At 40.7% G+C, this 19,923-nt stretch overlaps 1 protein-coding gene across 2 annotated transcripts in view; it reads right to left on the bottom strand.

The window, feature by feature from the left end:
- The window catches only part of CACHD1 (cache domain containing 1), a 219,910-nt gene that overhangs the window by 32,883 nt on the left and 167,104 nt on the right, over positions 1–19,923 (bottom strand). For both annotated transcript variants that reach the window (XM_003784248.3, XM_012801646.1), the window contains 5 exons: positions 18,277–18,426; positions 13,997–14,230; positions 10,867–11,016; positions 10,181–10,304; positions 8,899–9,016 (listed from right to left, as the gene is read on the bottom strand). In XM_003784248.3, coding sequence (XP_003784296.1) covers positions 8,899–9,016; positions 10,181–10,304; positions 10,867–11,016; positions 13,997–14,230; positions 18,277–18,426 — 776 coding nt within the window. The remainder of the gene's footprint in view (positions 1–8,898; positions 9,017–10,180; positions 10,305–10,866; positions 11,017–13,996; positions 14,231–18,276; positions 18,427–19,923) is intronic.

The following is a 19,923-nucleotide window of genomic DNA, read 5'->3' on the forward strand; positions in this document are numbered from 1 at the left end:
AGGAGGAGGAGGAGAAGGAGGAGAGGAGGAAGAGGAGGAGAGGAGGAGGAGAAGACAACGATGATGACTTAAAAAGACAAAAATTATTTTGAAAAAGGTATTCTGAGAATTGACTGTTTTTCAAGAATTGACTGTTTTTAAATCTCCAGCATTAAAAAAAATAATAATAATAAGGGTTGAAGAACAGCCAGTACAGAATCCAGTTTACTTGCTGTATTTCCAGCTAGCACCTTCTCTTTCTCTGGGTGGAGACTGTCAACATCACTACTTATACTCAGGAAAGCACAGAACAAATGGCCCCTTGTGGGCCCTGCCTGACTCATCATTGCAGACTAGGGCGGGCAGGTGCACCACATGTGCCTTCAGTAGAAACAGCATTACTTTCAGATTCACTTTGCACCTGGGATAGACACTTGGACAATATTTAGTGCGAAAATGTCCACCAAATAATCAAAAGCCAATTTATTTAGTTCTATCTCCTTAATAAAGATTTAAAAATACAAAAAGGCCAAACTTGTCTACCGTTAAGTCTGTTACATTAGAAGATGGACAGAACCTATTTAAAGATGAAGATGGTGATGACCAGCTAGGTCAAAACTGAAGAACAGTGTCTTATAAAGTAGCTCAAATGATTTCTTAATGATGAAGGAGAAATTCTTAACTAGGCAGGTTAGAGTTAAGTGAAATTTAAGGTGTGTGAGGATGGTTGAAGAATGTTTAAACACAGATGCAATTTACATCTTGTTGGAATTGCTTCAAGTACTGCTGGCAAAGAAATTCAATTAGATTAGCATATCCAATCTTCTTCCTCTATCCCCCAAATTGGAAAGTGACGAGGTGTTCTGAAGTAGCATTTGATACTTTCTCTCTTCTCAATATCACGCTATCACTTTTAAGTTTCTTTTCCTATGTTGCACATTCTAAGGAAGCAAAAGACAAAACACTACCAGAATGACCAGAACATAATTTTATAATTAGGTCTCGTTGCCAAGAGAAAGACAAAAATTTACCCTAAGCTTCTAGAAGTAGCATTTCATAAATAGTCAGTAGGAAAACAGATTTTAATATAGGTCTTTCTATTATGTTCCTACTTGAAAAAATAGTCTGTGTTTTAAAAGGAACTATGATATTTCTAGAAGGGCTCTTTCAGGACTGGGGAGTGGTTTTTTCACTTGAATTTACATGGGATTCATGTTTTGACATAAACCAGGGCTGTGTAACAAGGGGATATTTGCAGACCTTCCAACAATTGATGCTTTCTTCTGTCATAACAAGCAGCCTCTTAAAATGCTCAAATACTACCCAGGTTAGGCAGTGAGAAAGCAATCTCTTAATGCTACCAGCCTATCTCTCAAGCTATATTTAAATTAATTCAGTGGAATAATCCATCAGTATCTGTTATAACCATGGGGGCTAAGCAGCTTAACTAATTACCCTCAGCATAAGCAAATTCTGTTTGGATTATATTAGAAGAACCCATTTTATTCTCTAGGACAGGATGAGTATTTGCTCTCTTCCCCACCTAAGTAACTAAAGAGATCTTAATATTATTTGCCATTATTACTGGATAATTAGGCAAGCCATCTTTTTAAAAATCTTCTAACTCATTATTTATTATTTCTTTAATTTTTCACTTACAATGGTCTGCTCAATTTATTATTTCTTTAATTTTTCACTTACAATGGTCTGCTCAATGACTCCCTGCAGTGAGTGTGTGATGATATCCCAGCAGCCTAAGGAGAGTGGCCAGAATTTTGCCAGTATCACTGAAAAGTTTAAGAAGTTTACTTCTTTGTAAAACAAACATCACACTAATATCTGCAATTGTTTTAATTATCTGTTTTGATGCGTACAATTATTAATATTAATGTGGATATTTTTCTAGGTTGTAACTGAGTTGCTTTCAATCAGGATATGCTAGAGGTAAACAATCTCCAATTCTAAATACAAAAGTCTATTTTCCAATTTTGGTGGCTGGCTCATCCTTTCTGATATAAAAATTATATAAATAGGGGTGAAGCAAGATGGTGGAACTAAAGGATCCTTCAGCTGAGCTCTCCTAGTATGACCGGGGAAAAAGAGAGAACCCAGCCATACTTGGTGTGGGGATCTTACCCGCAGTTGTAGCTCAGGGAGCACAGTGAGGAGATGGTGAGCTAGATACAGCCTATGATCCAGACCAGCCTATGATCCAGTGGAAATCTGCCTCATTAGCTCTGAGACAAGGTAATTTGAAGCAAAGGAGGAAGCAAGAAGGAAAAAGGACAAGGAAGTGAACAAGAAGAAAGACTACATGAGGAGGAAACAACAGTAAAACTTCTGCAACATGAAAAACCAAAATAGCGGAACTCCCCAAGGGACCATGAGGCAGCTACTACCATGTTTCCCCAAAAATAAGACCTACCCCAAAAATAAGCCCTAGCAGGATTTCTATGCATTTGTTAAATATAAGCCCTACCCCAATAATAAGACCTAGTGATGGGTCTGTAGATATGCTGCATAGCCACACCATGCATTTCAGCACAGAGAGAAGACATCCCCTGAAAATAAGCCCTAGTGTGTCTTCTTGAGAAAAAATAAATATAAGACAGTGTCATATTTTGGGGGAAAAATGGAACAGAAGATTCCACCTATAAAAAATTAATGGATTTTACAGAAAGGGAATTCAAAATATAGATAATAAAGACAATAAAAGGAATGGATGAGAAAATGGAAAGACATAACCAAAAGTCAAACGAGAGACACAGAATAAAGAAAGGATATGGCAGAGCTGAAGGAAATGATCAGAGAATGTACAGATGCAGTGGAAAGTATCAAAAATAGATTAGACCATGGAAAAGAAAGAACCTCAGAGTTAGAGGACAAAGTTTTCATGTTAACCCATGTAAAGAGGCAGAAAAGAAGAGGCAGAAAGCAGAACAGTGCTTAGAGAACTATGAGACTCCACAAAGTGTTCAAAAATATGAATACTACAGATTTCTGAAGGGGAAGAAGATTGTCCCAAAGGAATGGAAGCCCTATTGGAGACTATCATAAATGAAAACTTCCCAGGTTTTACTAAAGATCCCCACACACTCCCTTCAGATGTATATTGAATCCTGGGTCATCTTAACTCAAACACAGATTTTCCAAGACACATTGTCATGAACATGTCCAAAGTCAAGATGAAAGAAAAAATTCTGCAAGCAGCCAGGAGTGCCACTGACCTACAGAGGCAGAGCCATTTAGGATGTCAGAAGAATTTTTAACTGAAACCTTCCAGAAGGTTCTGAAACCTTCTGAAGCCAGAAGAGCATGGTCGTCCACCTTCAACATTTTTAAACAAAACAATTTTCAGCCCAGAATTCTGTATCTGCTAAAGTAAGCTTCAAAATTGATGGAGAAATCAAATCTTTTGGGGATATACAAACACTGAGGAAATTCACCACAATAAGACCACCACCAAAGTAAACACCCAGAAGCTAAAATAAATAAATAATTTAGCTTCCACAATGGCACAAAGGATAAAACTACATAAATGACTTTCACAAAATAAGATGACTAGAACTCCACCATACTTATCAATTCTCCAAATAAATGTCAATGGACTGAATTCACCACTGAAAAGGCACAGGCTGCCTGATTTGATAAAAAAGCACAAGCCATCCGTATGCTGTCTCCAGGAGACACACCTAGCTGTGAAGGGCATTGAAGACTCAGGGATAAGGGATGGAAAACAGGATTCCAAGCAAATGGAAATCAGAAGAAAGGAGGGGTTACAATCTTAAATTTTCAGATATAAGCAAATTTAAATCAATTAAAGCTAAGAAAGACAAATATGGACACTTTATACTGGTCAAAGGAACAATACAACAAGAGACATTTCAATTTTAAATATTTATGCACCCAACTTAAATGCTCCCAGATTTATAAAGCAGAACTTAGGTCTGACAATATGGTATTCCACAACACTATTATAGCCAGGGACTTTAACATCCCTCTGACAGAACAGGACAGATCTTTTCAACAGAAACCAAAGATACAAAGGACTTAAATGTGATCCTAGAACAAATGGGATTAATAGAAATATAGAGAATACATCATCCCGAAGCTAAAGAATATGCATTTTTCTCATCAGCCCCTGGTACTACTCCAAAACAGACCACATGCTAGGATACAAATCAAACCTGAGCAAAATTAAAAGAATAGAAATTATATCTTGTATCTTCTCAGACCACAAGGATATAAAGGTGGAACTCCAACAAAAACGTTCAATCCCACACAAAGACATGGAAATTAAACAACCTCATGCTGAATGACAGTTGGGTTCAGGAAGAGATAAAAGATGAAACTGTTAAACTCCTCAAACACAACAACAATGAAGACACAAGTTACCAAAGCCTATGGGATAGAAATAAAAGCAGTTTTAAGAAGGAAATTTATTGCATTAGATGCTTAACAAAAAGAGGATGCATCAACAAACTCATGAACCATCTTATGGAATTGGAAAAAGAAGAGCAATCTAATCCCAAACCCAGCAGTAAAAAAGAAATAATCAAAATTAAATCAGAGATTAATGAAATTGAAAAAAAGGATTCATCCAGAAATTAACAGAACAAAAAGTTGGTTTTTTGAAAAAATTAATAAAATCAATAAACCTTTGGCCAGATTAACTAGAAATAGAAAAGTAAAATTTCTAATAACCTTAATCAGAAATGATAAAGGGAAAATAACAACAGATACCATAGAGAGATTATCTCTGAGTACTACAAGAAACTCCATGTCCAGAAATTTGACAATGTGGAGGATATGGAACAATACCTGCAATCACACTCTCTCCTTAGACTTAACCAAGAAGAAATAGATCTCTTGAACAGATGATTTCAAGAACTGAGATCAAAGAAATAATAAAAAATCTTTGAACAAAAAAATGCCCTGGTCTAAATGGTTTCACACCAGAATTCTATTAAACCTCCAAGAAGAGCTTACACCTATGCTGCAGAAATTATTTCAAAAAGTTGAGAAGGAAGGAATCTTCCCCCAACACATTCTTTGAAGCAAACATCGCCCTGATATAAAAGTATCAAAATGGGACTTAATTAAACTGAAAACAAAAGTAAACAAATGGGACTTAATTAAACTGAAAAGCTTCTGTATAGCGAAGCAGACAACAACCAAAGCAAACAGATAACTTTCAGAATGGGAAAAGATAAAGTTGGGTCTTTTCCTGATAAAACCAGGAAAAGACCCAACTAAAAGGGAGAACTTCAGACCAGTTTCAATAATGAATATACATGCAAAAATTCTCAATAAAATCCTAGCCAACTGATTATAGCTACTCATAAAAAAAATCATTCATTATGATCAAGTAGGTTTTATCCCATGGATGCAAGGCTGGTTTAACATACGCAAGTCTATAAATGTAATTTACCATATCAAAAGGAGCAAAAACAAAGACTATATGATCCTCTCAACAGATGCAGAAGAAGCACTCAATAAAATCCAGCATCCTTGTCTAATTAGAACACTTAAGAATATAGGCATAGGTGGCACATTTATTAAACTGATGGAAGCCATCTATGACAAACCCGTGGGTAATATTATACTGAATGGGTGTAAAACTGAAAGCTTTTCCACTTAGAACTGGAACCAGACAAGGTTGTCCCCTACCACCACTACTATTCAACATAGTGCTGGAAGTTCTAGGCAATATAATCAAGGAAGAGAAGGATATAAAGGGCATCCAAGTGGGTGCAGAGGAGGTCAAACTCTTGCTTGTTGCTGATGATATGGTCTAAGAGAAGCCCAAAGACTCAATCACAAGACTCCTGGAAGTGATCAAAAAATACAGCAACATATCAGGATACAAAGTCAATATCCCAAATCAGTAGCCTTTGCATATGCCAATAACAGCCAAGATGAGAAGTTAATCATGCACATAATTCCCTTCGCAGTAGCTTCAAAGAAAATGAAAAACCTAGGAATATACCTAAGAGGTGAAATTTCATAATTTCCTACAAAGAAATTATAAAATCCTAAGAAAAGAAATAGGAGAAAATATTAACAAATGGAAGAACAAACCATGGCTGGGAAGAATCAACATTGTAAAAATGTCTAAACTACCCAAAGCAATCTACAGATTTAGTGCAATCCCCATTAAAATACCATCATCATACTTTCAGGATTTGGAAAACATAATTCTTCATTTTATATGGAACCAGAAAAACCCTGTATAGCCAAGACAATTCTTAATAATCAAAACAAAGCTGGGGGTATCACCCTATCAGACTTTTGACTATTTTACAAGGCCATACTGATCAAGATAGCATGGTATTCGCACAGAAAATAGAGGCACTGACATTTGGAACTAAATAGAAAATCATGAGATAAAACTAACCTCTTACAGTCACCTTATCTTTAATAAACAAAACAAGAATATACACTGGGGAAAAGAATCTCTATTCAGTAAATGGTGCTGGGAGAACTGTATAACCACACATAAAAGACTGAAACTAGACCCGCACCTCTCACCACTTACAAAAATTGATTCAAGATGGATAAAAGATTTAAACCTAAGACATAAAACAATAAAAATCCTTGAAGAAAGTGTGGGGAAATCACTTGAAGATATTGGCCGGGGAAAAGATTTTATGAAGGCAGCTTCTGTGGCAATTGCAACAACAACAAAAGTAAACAAATGGGACTTAATTAAACTGAAACGCTTCTGTACAGCGAAGGAGACAACAACCAAAGCAAACAGACAACTTTCAGAGTGGGAAAAGATATTTGTATATTATGAATCAGACAAAACCTTGATAACTAGGATCTACAAAGAACTCAAATTAATCAACAAAAAAGGACTAAACAACCCATATATCACAGGGCAAGAGACATGAATAGAACCTTCTCTAAAGAAGACAGATGAACGGCTAACAAACATATAATGCTCATTGTCCCTAATCACCAGAGAAATGCAAATCAAACTACCCAGAGATATCACTTAACCCCAGCAAGAATGGTCCCCATCACAAAATCTCAAAGCTATAGATGCTGGCATAAATATAGAGAGAAGGGAACACTTTTACATTGCAAAGTAAATGTAAGTCTTTGGTAAGACAGCCTCTTTGGAAACAAGTATGGAGAATCCTCAAAGAACTCAAATCAGAACTCCCATTGGATCCTGCAATTTCATTACTGGGCATCTACCCAGAAGAAAAACAATCCTTTTATCATAAGGACATTTGCACTACACTATTTATTGCAACTCAATTTACAATCGCCAAAATGTGGAAACAACCTAAACTCCCACCAACTCAGGAATGGATTAACAAGCAGTAGTATATGTGTACCATGGAATACTATTAAGCCATTAAAAAGACAGAGACTTTATATCTTTTATATTAACCTGAATGAAAGTGGAACACATTTTTCTTAGTAAAGCATCACAAGAATGGAGAAGCAAGAATCCAATGTACTCAATTCTAATGTGAGGACAGTAGATGAGCTAATACAAGGGGAGGGGGGGTAAGGGAATGAGAGTAGGGAGAGGGGAGGAAGGAAAGGGATCTGGGGCCATGGTGTGTGACATATCTCTTGGGGGTGAGACACAATTATAAAAGGGACTTTATGTAACAAATACAATCAATGTAACCAAATTCTTTGTACTCTCATGATCCCAAACAAATAAATTCCACATGTGAATAAAAAAATAAAATTATCATTCTAAAAAATAAATTCTGAAAATGAGGCAGCTCTAAGAATTTCAAATAGAGTTTGACCTTCCCCAAATTTGTATCACCAAACAATAAAATACTAGAGAATTGAGCTTGTAAACATAAGTTTCATTTATTATTTTGCTTCATTTTCGTAACTCCCATTGCTGTCATGACATACTAAGAACCAAATAAGGCTGGAGGAGACTCATGCTAGAGGCACGCTGGCTACGCCTGCTCTGCCCATCCCACGTGGACACCCATGAGGATGGACGCTGTCTGGGGGCAGAGAGCATCGCTCTTCACCCTTAGTGTACATTGCATGTTCAACATGTAGTTCATAAAATGATAAGTAAGCAGATCCATTTGAAGTTAGCAGGTTAAATTCCAGATATGTCCTTCAATAAACTATCAAGTATGGCTGCATTTATGTTTAGTGATTAAAATCTGATGATAAATTGAAAGTCTACTATCCTTCTGGGCCAGTTACGATGTTTAGGACCCTACCAGGCATGTGAGGTTGGTAATGAAGAACAGAGGAGAGAAACACAGTGACGTGTTAGATTCAGCTTCTTAATGATTCCTGGAGGCCTGAGTCTGAATGAGAAAGCTGATATGAGGGCCACAGTTATGGCCAAATGATCAGTCTGCTTGTGTTGAGTATGAATAACTCAAGTTGGAATCTAAACCTTGGCAGAGTGTGGTGGCTCATGCCCATAATCCTAGCACTTTGGGATGTCAAGGTGGGAGGATTCAAGAGTACAAGATCAGGCTGGAAAATATAGAGAAATCCTATCACTAAAAAATATTTAGAAATTAGCCAGGTATGGTAGTGGACACCTATAGTTCAGCCCAGGAGAGTTAGAGGGTGCAGTGAGCTGTGATCACACCAGTGCACTCCAGCCTGGGTGACAGAGAGGGACTGTGTCTCCAGAAAAAAAAATCCTTTTCTTGGAGAATGTCAGAGGGCATTTATACTTTTATATCTACTTTAACTCCCCATCTCCATGGTCTGAGTTGATCTGATAAAAAACTAACTGATATAATCTAAATGTGTATTTACAGGGACTGTGGAATGTCTTCACTCTTTCTCCCATCACCTTACAAACTGGCCTCATGATGTCAGACCCAGGGCCCCAGGGTCCCCACGTGCAGAAGAGCCCCATTCCCCGTGGCTCTTCACATGGAAGTGAAGCTCTCCACTCACCATCTTCCAGGCATAGCTGACATTGTAGGCCTCCTTCCCAGCCTCCCTCAGCTTATTTATGTGCCAGGACAGGGATGAGTTCACAGGGACTGTGATAATCTGGCTGCCCAGGGGCAGGCTGTGTGGGCAAACAGAATTAAATGCTTTAGGCGAAAGACAAAATTAAGCACTTAATTAAAGGGAAGGAAGAAGCTGTGAGTCAATAACCACCTCCTGATTTTGAATAGTGATGAAGCTCATCAGTTTTGAAAGTGATCATATAAGATTTCAATTTCATAAAAGCATCACCTCAGCTCTGCACTGAAAACATTCCTCCTCACTGTCCCTGCTCCACTGTTCTCTTTCCAGAGACTGACTTGTCTCAAATCACTCAGTCATTAATTTTCAACCAATAAGCACAAAGACACATTTCTCTATAGGTTGCCATCTGCCAAAATAATGTATCGTGGTTGGAAGAAATCCAATCTGTTTTTATTTCAAGAGAAAACGTTGTGTGAGATTGTGCTGTCAGCATGGACACCAATCTGCCAAGCTATGTTCTGGGAAATGCAGCAGAGCTGGGGCTTAATGTAAACTATTATTTTGCCAACATTTTCCAATTTGGTATCATTGGAGTATTTAAAAAAAAAATGAGCTAAGGTATACCTAATTTTACCATTAAAGTCAATGTGAACATAGAGTTTGATTTATAAGACATCACCTTCAACTAATAGTTCCAAGAGACTTATCTGTTATACAAAGCAAGGAAAATCTTGGCTATTATTATTCTTAGGGAAAAATTACTGAGTATACTTTTGATAAGATTAAAATAATTTAGGCTGAGTGCAGTGGCTCATGTCCCGTAATTCTAGCACTCTGGGAGGCTGAGGTGGGTGGATTTCTTAAGCTCATGAGTTTGAGACTAGCCTAAGCAAAAGTGAGATGCTGTCTCTATTAAAAATATAAAAACTGGGGCAGTGCCTGTGGCTCAAGGACTAGGGCACTGGCCCCATATACCGGAGGTGGCAGGTTCAAACCTGGCCCCAGTCAAAAACTGCAAAAAATAAAAAATAAAAATAAATAAAAAACTGAGGCAAGAGGATTGCTTGAGCCTGAGTTAGGGGTTGCTGTGAGCTATGACACCATAGCATTCTACCCAGGGTGAAGGCTTGAGACTATCTTAAATAAATAAAAAAAGTAATTTAGACATTTGACTTGGAATCCTATAGTATATACTCATATTTGACCTCAGTGGGCCCCGTTTTCAGAGAAAAAAATACCATGACCCTCACCTTCTCCTTACCTGAGGATGTTCTGCCGAACCAATTCAAATTTTGGAATATTTTCATAATGTATGATGTCAGTATGAAGGGGAGGTTCTGCTAATAAATATGGTCTTGTAAGAGATGGATGCATAAGTGTATATCCTGAAATTAAAAGAAAAGTACATGCTATAAAGAGACCTGTCATAGGAAGTATGGACTCAGTAACAATGTCCATCACTGGCCTGAAATGTGGGATCTCCGGGATGGCTGCCCAGTACTCAGGTTGTAGGCTGTAACTCACCGGCTCAATAAAACTGGACTGTTTTATGTGTACTTGCATCAAACTATGAAGGATTGAAAGAGGTCTTAAACTATCAAACATCCCTCTGATAAAGAATATTTTGGAGGTATTGGTGGTTGTTTACATTTTATAAGATATTCTAATCTACCAAATAAACCTGAATGCCAGTAAAGATGATGATATATGCAACAAGATGATCCAAATAATAACAATCTATGTGTCACTCAATCCCGAGGTCACAGAGTTATCCACGCTCCATAGCACAGATAGAAACAGACACACACTCTAGAGATGGGTTCTGCCATCTCGGTGATTGGCCACTCCTGAGCAGTGGTCCTGGCCACGCTGCTTTTCTTGAAATGTGTGGAACCTTAAGGAAGGTCTCTAAAAACTCTATTCTTTCTATGATCAACTTTTGATTACCTTTGTCATCTATGAGAAAAGTATAGGAAGCCAAAGAGTCCTGGTAATACGTCACGTCTTCCAGGATGTAAGCCAGATTCACGTCCACGCCTACAATTCCCAGAAGCAGGTTTCCAAAATAACAGGGTTTACTCACAGTCATTATCAAACCTATGGGTTAAAAAAAAAAAAAAAAATCAAAGACTAGCAGGAGGCACCAGGCCAAAACAGGACTTGGGCCCCAGTTAGTCATGAGGGCTCATCAGCTGTCTTCTGCTGGAAGAAATGCAGCCTGCATGATCCCGTTATCAAGCACTCCCTCTGCCCACAGCCAGATAAGCAAGTTTGAATGGGAGAAAAGTATATATAAAGGGCCAAAGAAATTTGCATCCTTTCAAAAATTAGGAAGATCAGGGGAAAAACTTAGAAAGCTACAGTTATCTGACCATATAGAACTTTGAATAGCTGAGGGAGAAATCAAATTCCAAAGTAATATATTTCTAGTCACTTGGGCTAAGAGTTTCCCCATTTTTATGTAAAGACAATAAATATTTTAGGTTTTGTGGGCCATACAGTCTCTTGTGCATGTTCTTTCGAAACACAAAGACCATGATTAGCTAACAGGCCATAAAAAGTAATGGGCTAACCAGGGAAAGGGCAAAGCCCAGAGGAGGAAACAGACGGAGAGAGTGGGAATGGCAGCCAGTATGTGGCCCAGAGCCAGGACACCTGGGTCCCCTGGCTTCTCTCTTGCTCTGCCACCTCTGTGAACCAGTCTCCTCATGTGTCAGATGGGGAGTGGAGACAAAATGATCTCTGTGATCCATGAGAATTTTATAATCCTATGAACCTCTTCTCTCCATCTTGAACTTGTGTTTTCTTTCCTGTGCTTGGTGATATGTTCACCCATTAGCAGCCTGTTGGAAGGCCACTGTCTAGGAATAACCAGGAAAAGAATTAGGACTCTCTTCAAGGCTTCCACACAGAAAAATCACATGTACTTGAGGTACTGTCAAGTTTCCATGGCCATAAAGGCTAACTAAATAGGTTACCTGGTAGGAAGAACTAGACACAGCACTGAGAGAGTCACGTACAGATGTCTGTCATAGTTTCAGAGCATCACGTAGCATCTCACATTTAGGAGAACGCTATCTACCCACTGTTTAAAGGCTTTTAAAAATAAGAGGTATTTAAGAAGGTTTAGAAATGCATTTTGGGGAGAGTTTTCTCTCCAGTCTCCCTGGATGAGTGGGTCCTAAGTGTTAGGAGTAGGCTGGGGCAACCAGCACAGAGGTCACATCTGCACACCAATCCCCTGAGCTGGAGTCTGAGATTAAAGTCATTTTCATGTATCAGTGAAGTACAATAGAGATACTCTGTGGCTAAAACACATGCTCACTTCAGGTTTCTATTCTCCTCTGGATATATTGAGACAAAATATTAAAAAGAAACACAATCTTATTTTTCAATTATCAATTGGTAGAGAAGATTCTTGATTCCACTGTGACAAATAAAGTATGCTAAACTCTCACTATGCTGACAAAATCCTCAAACAATCTATATATAGACTTGCTTTAAAAAAAAGTTCAATAACTGATTTCTAATCTGTGTGGATTTTGGATTAGAGCTCTATAAACAAGTTTCCCTACACTGGACCCTTAGGTTGCCCAGGATTTCTAGGCACTGAAAACACCAAGCTGAAGACACATTCTCAGCAGGATTCAAAACATAGGGTCTGAGTGCTGGAATCTGGATGACATCAGCCAACAGGTGAGCAAATTTTGCCTGTGATGTGGTCTAAAGCATTTAGGGTAGCTTTCTGAGCTGTGGAGGTCAGTTTTAGAAAGGGCCCTGCCCTAGCTTATGTCACTATGTGTAACAGAATCTGGCTACATAATTCTCTGAGTTTGTACAGGAATGGGCTCTATTTGAAAGCTCAGTGAGGGCAGGATGTGCACCTTATGATTTCTCCCGGGTACCCAATAATGCTAGGTACATAAAGGCACCTCGCATCCATGATGTGGTATTTTCACTCTGAAAGAAAGGCAGGAGGTTGTACTGTATACATGTCTGTGGGCCCTGCCAGAAACAGGAAGGACATAAAAGTAAGGCCTAATAGCAGTTGGCATAGTCCTTTCTTAACTAGTTTCTAAAAAACACATTCTTTATAGAATTGTTACTTTTTACACAAATGTGTCCTTTGAATGTCTATATTTGTGAAAACTAGTTAACTGAACATAAAAACAAGACGTCAAATGATGGTGTTGTCTGTCTGGCTAGTAATTAGCTACCTCTTTAATCTGCCAAGGAAGGTGAGAAGGAAGGATACTGGAAATGGATGAGTGAGAATATGGGTCAGGAAAAGAGAAGATTGCGCTCGTGCCAAGAACATGCTGTCTGCCAGGCACTGTTCTGGACACCTTAACGTACGTTATTGCATTTAATATCATAATTACCTTGTGGGAAATAGTATATTTTCTATTTTACATGTCAGGAAATCGAATCATGTGAAGGTTAAGCATTTTACCCTACATCATATGGGTGACTTAGGCATAAGGGTGATAATAATAATGATTATCAAGAAAGGCCAAGTAATTAGTCATAGAAATACCATGAGAATAGTTAATTGTAACTGAGTACAATGCCAGCTGCTGATAAATCTTATATATCATTACTTCATAATCCTAATAATCTGAAAGATTTTATTACTCTGTGAACAAATGACCAAATGGGGAGTAACAGGATGAAATAACTTACCCAGGCATGACCATGACCCAGGTGGGAAAGGGCCCTGACAGGGATGGCCTTACCCAGACATGACCATGACCTAGGTGGGAGAGGGCCCTGACAGGGATGGACGCCACACTGGAGCTGCTGTGACCATACCCATTGCCCTGTCTTTGAGCTGAGTCCTAAGCACTTCTGAGTTTTATTTACCACCTATGACACAAACCTACCAGTCAGGCCCAATTCACTAACATTTGGACACTGTCTCCGCCTCACAGAGCCTCCTGGGATGACATGTCCACATGTCTGCTGAGAATGGGTATCTGCTCTGGGACCCAGCACTACTAGGCAGCAGGCTAGGCCCTGAAGGAGACCTGCCAGTCTCTTTCCTCTCCCTTTAATAGGAAGTTTTCTCTAAACTCACCATCTCCCATCTCATCAGAGAAAGGAAGGCTGAAGACAGCTTCGTCGATCATCCTATTGGGGAGATTTGTGTAGAACCTGCCAACCGTGGTCTCTAGGTTGCTCAGCTGGTTCAGCACCATCATGCTGCCCTTTGTCACAGGCAAAGCGGTCCGGTCTGGCACTCCGTACTTCCCTGAGTTCTGTTCCGCCAGATCCCTCAGAAAAGCCAGCTCTTTCAAACCAGTCACACCATCTAAGTGGAAGGCCAAGAGAAAACACACAATACAGGATGGGTCATACCCACAGTGTCCGGCTGGAGTCTAATATGTGCATGGTGAGGCCACAATGCCAAACTGTCCCTGCAAAGACTGCATGGACTCAGGACACAAATCCCAGCCCCTGCTGAAGAGACAAAGCCTAAGGCATAGTCTTTCCTTAAAGAGCCAAGAGGAGAAAGGGATTCTTCAAAAACCAATATGAAAAAGCACCCTCATAAATAAGGGAGTACCACTCAGTATGAGCATATTCTCTCTAGATGTTTAATTAGAAAATTTAAATTCTTTTCTGCATTTAATATTTGAAATCAAGTAATGATTAACAAGTTGCATTTAATTTAAAGCAGTAGATGACACTGTAAGGGTTTCTTTAAAAGAAAGAGCCTACCATTTCATTTCTTATCTCTTCGCCTGCAATTTGCCAAAAATCTCATGCAGCCAAATGAAAGAATTATAAAGTACATGTTGTGATCCCCCAAACCCTGTTTCTTTAAGCTCATTTTATTTACAAATAATTTCATACTTGATGTTTTTAGGATAATATTGAATTTATTTAATGTATTTTTTTGAACTTTAGAGGGTTTTGAAAATTTTGCATAAGATTTAGGCATCCTGGGACCTACTGGTCTGTGCGATCTATCATCTATAACACAGAAATATAAACTTAATAAACGCTTCTGTTTTCTTTCTGATATTGTTGGAACTCAATCAAGATAATTAGAAACCAATCACATATGGGTACGCTGTAAGGAAACTCAGACACTTTTAGTCTCTTGCTTCATGTTTTTACAGATTTCAACAGAAACCATGGACTGTTCAGTCACTAATCTGAAGATTTCACAGCTCACCTTCTATGTGTCTTTACCATTCCTACACAGGGAGCATAATAATTTTGGGAGAATCTAATGGATATAATTTTTTCCTTAAAATAATGTATTTAAATAAATTTAAATTTTATTCCACTCATGCACTGCTAAAAGAAAGGAAAGAAAAACCCAACACCTGCACCAAATTAAGTCAGAATTATCTGCTGGCAAAGAAGAGCAGTGTGGAGGGCATCCATGTCACTCCGTGTCACTCTACTGTTAAACGCTGGTAGGCAAGGGGCCACGGGTCAGGAGTGGCCCACCAGCTGTGCTGGGCTAATTTACTGACAAGGTGATCACACGAGAAACTACATTTCCCAGAACCCCTTTCTTATGCGCTTCCAGGTTAAAGGTGCCAAAAGGGAAGGGCTGTAGTGGGAGATTTGGAAGGAAAAGTAGGAGGTGGTGACCCAGAAGGACCAGACGTTCTGGTCTCTGACCTGCACTCATCCCACCCGCCCACTAGCAGCCTCAGGCTTGTGTGAGATGTTCCACTGAGAATACTCAGGGCCAGCGGTTATAAGAGCCATGCCTTCCCTCCCAGGTACCCAGGGCGGGGTCAATATTCCCAGCATCCAGACGTCCCCACAACCCTGACCCGGTTACTAAACTTTCTCTGAGTTCTCAACTGCACTTTTTGGACCTTTACTTCTCTAGTTTTTCTCACTTTCTTGTTCTGCATTCTTGTTCTGAGAATGCCTTCTTTCCTCTAAAATTCCTAGAGAGGCTCTGCTTCTGTATTTGAACCCTAACTGACAGAGTAAGGGTACATATCTACCCTGATGAATGACACTCAGAAATGCAGTTCTTAGAGAGAAAGAGAAAACTAGCCACAGGATGTGTGTCTGGCTTAAGGGAGAAATTGATAAGGATGGTTAGACAAAGTGCCTGGAGGTGTCCAGTGTGGAGCTATCAGGGGCCCAGCAAACCTACAAGGGGTCTGGTGGATGGCATAGGGGGAGGAGAAATGGTGACAGCAAGGACTCCTCCCTACCTGCCGAATCAGGTGGAAAAGCACCTCTGCTGGGGTATCTAGTCCCCCCCTCCAGTCTGTCCACCTCCTCAGCAGGTTATGGGTGTCAAGAAGATGGGCTTTGGCTGCTACAGCTCTGAAGGGTCAGTGCCCCTGCTGTGCACCAAGGGACTCAGTTACTATGCACCACAGGGACTCCGTACTTTCCATTTTTTCCTTTTCATTCTCCTTCCTTCCTTTCTCTTCCACTCATGAATGACAGAAGCTGACCCAAAGTAGAAAAGAACAACAGGTGACCAAAGATGGCACTGAAGGGTGTGGTCTGGGGACAAAAGCAGCTGTCCTTACATAATTCACCTGTGCCCATTCCTGTGTGAAATGCTCAGAACACAAAGAAAATTAAGACATGTCTGTGCCCAAGAAGCCGACATTCTTATGGAAAGCGGAGGGAGATGGAAGCGGAGACTGGTGTGAGCAGCTCACTGCAGAACAGCAGGACACACACTAATTGGCACAGCATGGGAGGGTGCCACACAGAGCCCTTATCCTGGCAGCTGCAGTATGTGCTCAGAGCTGTGCTGGAGTTGGAAGCCATGTGACTCTTGTTCAGTCCAGTTGCTTTGAGGACCTACTGTTTACCAGGGACTTTGTTAAGAGCTTTGAACTGTTGGTATGTCATCACAGAAGTAGATTTTATTATTCTCATTTCTCAGATAACACTGATGTGTAGAGATCAAGGGCCCTGCCACTAGCCATATACCTAATATCAGCAACTAAGGACTGTGGGACATCAGAGCTTGTGTACTTTCGGGGGTGGTCTAAAACATCTGGAAGAGAATCACCCCAGCCAAAACAGTTTGTGGAAGCCGCCTTAAGGAGGTCTAAATCAGAGGCAGTGCTTGGGAATCTGCATTCAAAAACCACTCCCAAAGTAACCTATAGCACATTAAAACATGGGAAGTTCCATCCCTAAAACCACATGGCTCTCTGTGGAGATTTGGAAGTGGAGAAAAATAAATGGCTGCAGGTGGGAAAGGCTGCAGAATCGTGAACACAAGGGAAGACAGCATGGCATCTTGGGTACTGAGGGCAGGGGGCCGAGAAGCAGCTGTGAGAGAAAAGCCAAGATCAGAGAGACACAGCAGACACATGCATATTGGCAGAGAGACGTATTGGCAGACAGACACACATTGGCAGAGAGAAACTCATATCGGCAGAGACATGTGTATTGGCAGAGAGATATAAGATGTATCAGTGGAGAGACAGAAGACATATTGGTAGAGAGACACATATCAGCAGAGAGACAGAAGACATATTGGCAGAGAGACACATATCAGCAGAGAATAAGATATATCGGCAGAAAGACACAGATGTTTCGCAGAGAGACGTGTATTTGCAGAGAGATGACGTATCAGCAGAGACGTGACCTACTGGCAGACAGATACATGTATTAGCAGAGACCCATGTATCCGGAGAGACATGCATATTGGCAGACACAGAGGGCAGCACAAAGGCTGCAAGGTTGTGCTGTGCTCAGATTGGATGATAGGGTGGAGAGTAGAAGGGCAAAAATGGATTATCAGCTCCCACTTGCCAGTTTGCTGAGCCCTTTCACATACTGCATTTAGCACAACATAGTCAAATTTAACAAGTACCTAGCAAGTGCCAGGTACTGTCTTGGGTATTCACTGCACATTCAGTTTATCCTCATGACAACTCTGAAAGCCAGGTAATTCTTATCTCCACTTTTCAGCTTAAGAGGTGAAGGTGGAGAAGGTGGAGGCGGGCCTTCACACTGTGATCCTTCAGGGAAGCGTGAGGTTTGCAGATTTGGCTATATGGAAGAATCTAGGTCAGTGATCTGGTTCCTGTAGCTTCAACCCACAAGATGAGTTAAAGCCTTAAATAATCCTAGGAAAGGAAGGAGAACTGATAAAAGGAGCTGTATAAAATCCTCTGCAAGGCCACATGAGCAGAGACGGTTTAGGAAAGAGGAGCTGGCTGGAAAGAGCCCAAGAGGAGGGGCCTCTCCACGAGCCCTGAGCACCGAGCAGGCGGAGGAAGGGCTTGTGTCTGCATGTGGCTTCATCCAAGCCCACCATTGGGTCCTGCTTCTCCCTTTTTAAAGCAGCATATACTTAGAGGGATCTCTGATCTAAAAGAAAAGTCCTGAAACACTACCTACCGTTCATGAGGGCATAGGTGAGAATCATCACGGAGTTGTTCAGAAAGCTGTTTTCTTCATTGATGACACGGAGAGTTGCCTTTTTATCTTCTTCTGAAGAGTCCTTTGATGTGATGCCAGCTGACAGGTAGATGATGACCATGTCTGTATCTAAACAGAAAACACAGATGGAATGCTCCCTTTGGGTTCTGTCTGAAGGCAGCAGCTCAGCTCTCTTCCCTCTCCCTGGATGCCCCAACCACCAGGACATGCCTGGGAGCCACAGCCATGCCGTGGCTTTCATCTCCTGTCTCTGCCTCCCTCCCCTCCTGCTTTCTGGACAATGAGGCCTTATTTATCTGGTATTAGGTGAAGAGATGTTCCCAGTAAGTATACCAGATAAAGCCAGGCAATTCCCTTATAGGTACCCACAGCCAAAGTGACTTCAGCCAGTCCAAGTGAAAAACTCTCCTGCCCTCTGAAATGGGGGGTTCAGAGCATGACTGACCCTTCCCTAGTCACATGGGGCCACCCTTGGTGAGCATACAGTTTAGGGGGGTCCTAGGCCTTAAAATGTTGGTTCTTCTGGGGGCTCTTTGGCTATGTGAGGCTATTTGTCCCTAGATTAAACAGAAATGTATTAAACATGTATGCAGTAAATGGAGGTACAGTTCCATCATTAAAGCTCATCCAGCTCAGCAGGGCAGTGAAAATAGAGGAGCTAGTCGCCTGTGTCAAACCCAGCTCTGCTGCTCACAGGTGCAGTCTGGGTGGCTGAGTCAGATTCCTCCCCCATCTGTGCCTAAATCTCCTCGCCTTAAGATGGGTAATGACAGGACTGATTGAAGCAACTTAAGTAAACAGTGTGAGCAAAAGGGTGAAACTCAACACATACAGAGAACAAAGCAAACCCCTTGTGTTGGTCTGAACTGGTCCCTGTGACTTAAAGTGAATGCTGCCCTCCAAATGTTTTATTTTTTTTCCTTTTTTTTTTTTTTTTTTTTTTGTAGAGACAAAATCTCATTTATCGCCCTTGGTAGAGAGCTGTCATGTCACACAACTCACAGCAACCTCTAACTCCTGGGCTTAGACAATTCTCTTGCCTCAGCCTTCCAAGTAGCTGGGACTACAGGCACCTGCCACAATGCCTAGCTATTTTTTTGTTACAGTTTGGCCAGGGCCGAGTTCAAACCCACCACCCTCGGTATATGGGGCCAGAGCCCTACCCACTGAGCCACAGGTGCTGCCCTGCTTTCCAAATGTGATGGGCAGTCATGGAGAAGTAATTTTACCTTGGTGGAAAGAATCTCCTGCCCCTGGTGACATACACAGCCAAGGCTGGAGGTCAGCAAGGTCAGAGAGCTGGACTCTTAGATTTTTTTTCTAATCTGAGATTCTTTGAATTAACATATATTTTAGGACCTCCTACATAGTTCATATTTTTCTTGAGAGATAAACATGTGATACACTGTCCTCCAACACAGCCTGCTCACAATGGCCTTAGGGACAACATCCCAGCTGGTGATGCACTGTCCTCCAACACAGCCTGCTCACAGTGGCTGTGAGGACAACCTCCCAGCTGGTAATACACTGTCCTCCAACATAGCCTGCTCACAGTGGCTGTAGGGACAACCTCCCAGCTGGTGATGCACTGTCCTCCAACACAGC

The sequence above is a fragment of the Otolemur garnettii genome, unplaced genomic scaffold, assembly GCF_000181295.1.
Source record: "Otolemur garnettii isolate 467f Iridium unplaced genomic scaffold, OtoGar3 scaffold00010, whole genome shotgun sequence".
Lineage (NCBI taxonomy): Eukaryota > Metazoa > Chordata > Mammalia > Primates > Galagidae > Otolemur > Otolemur garnettii.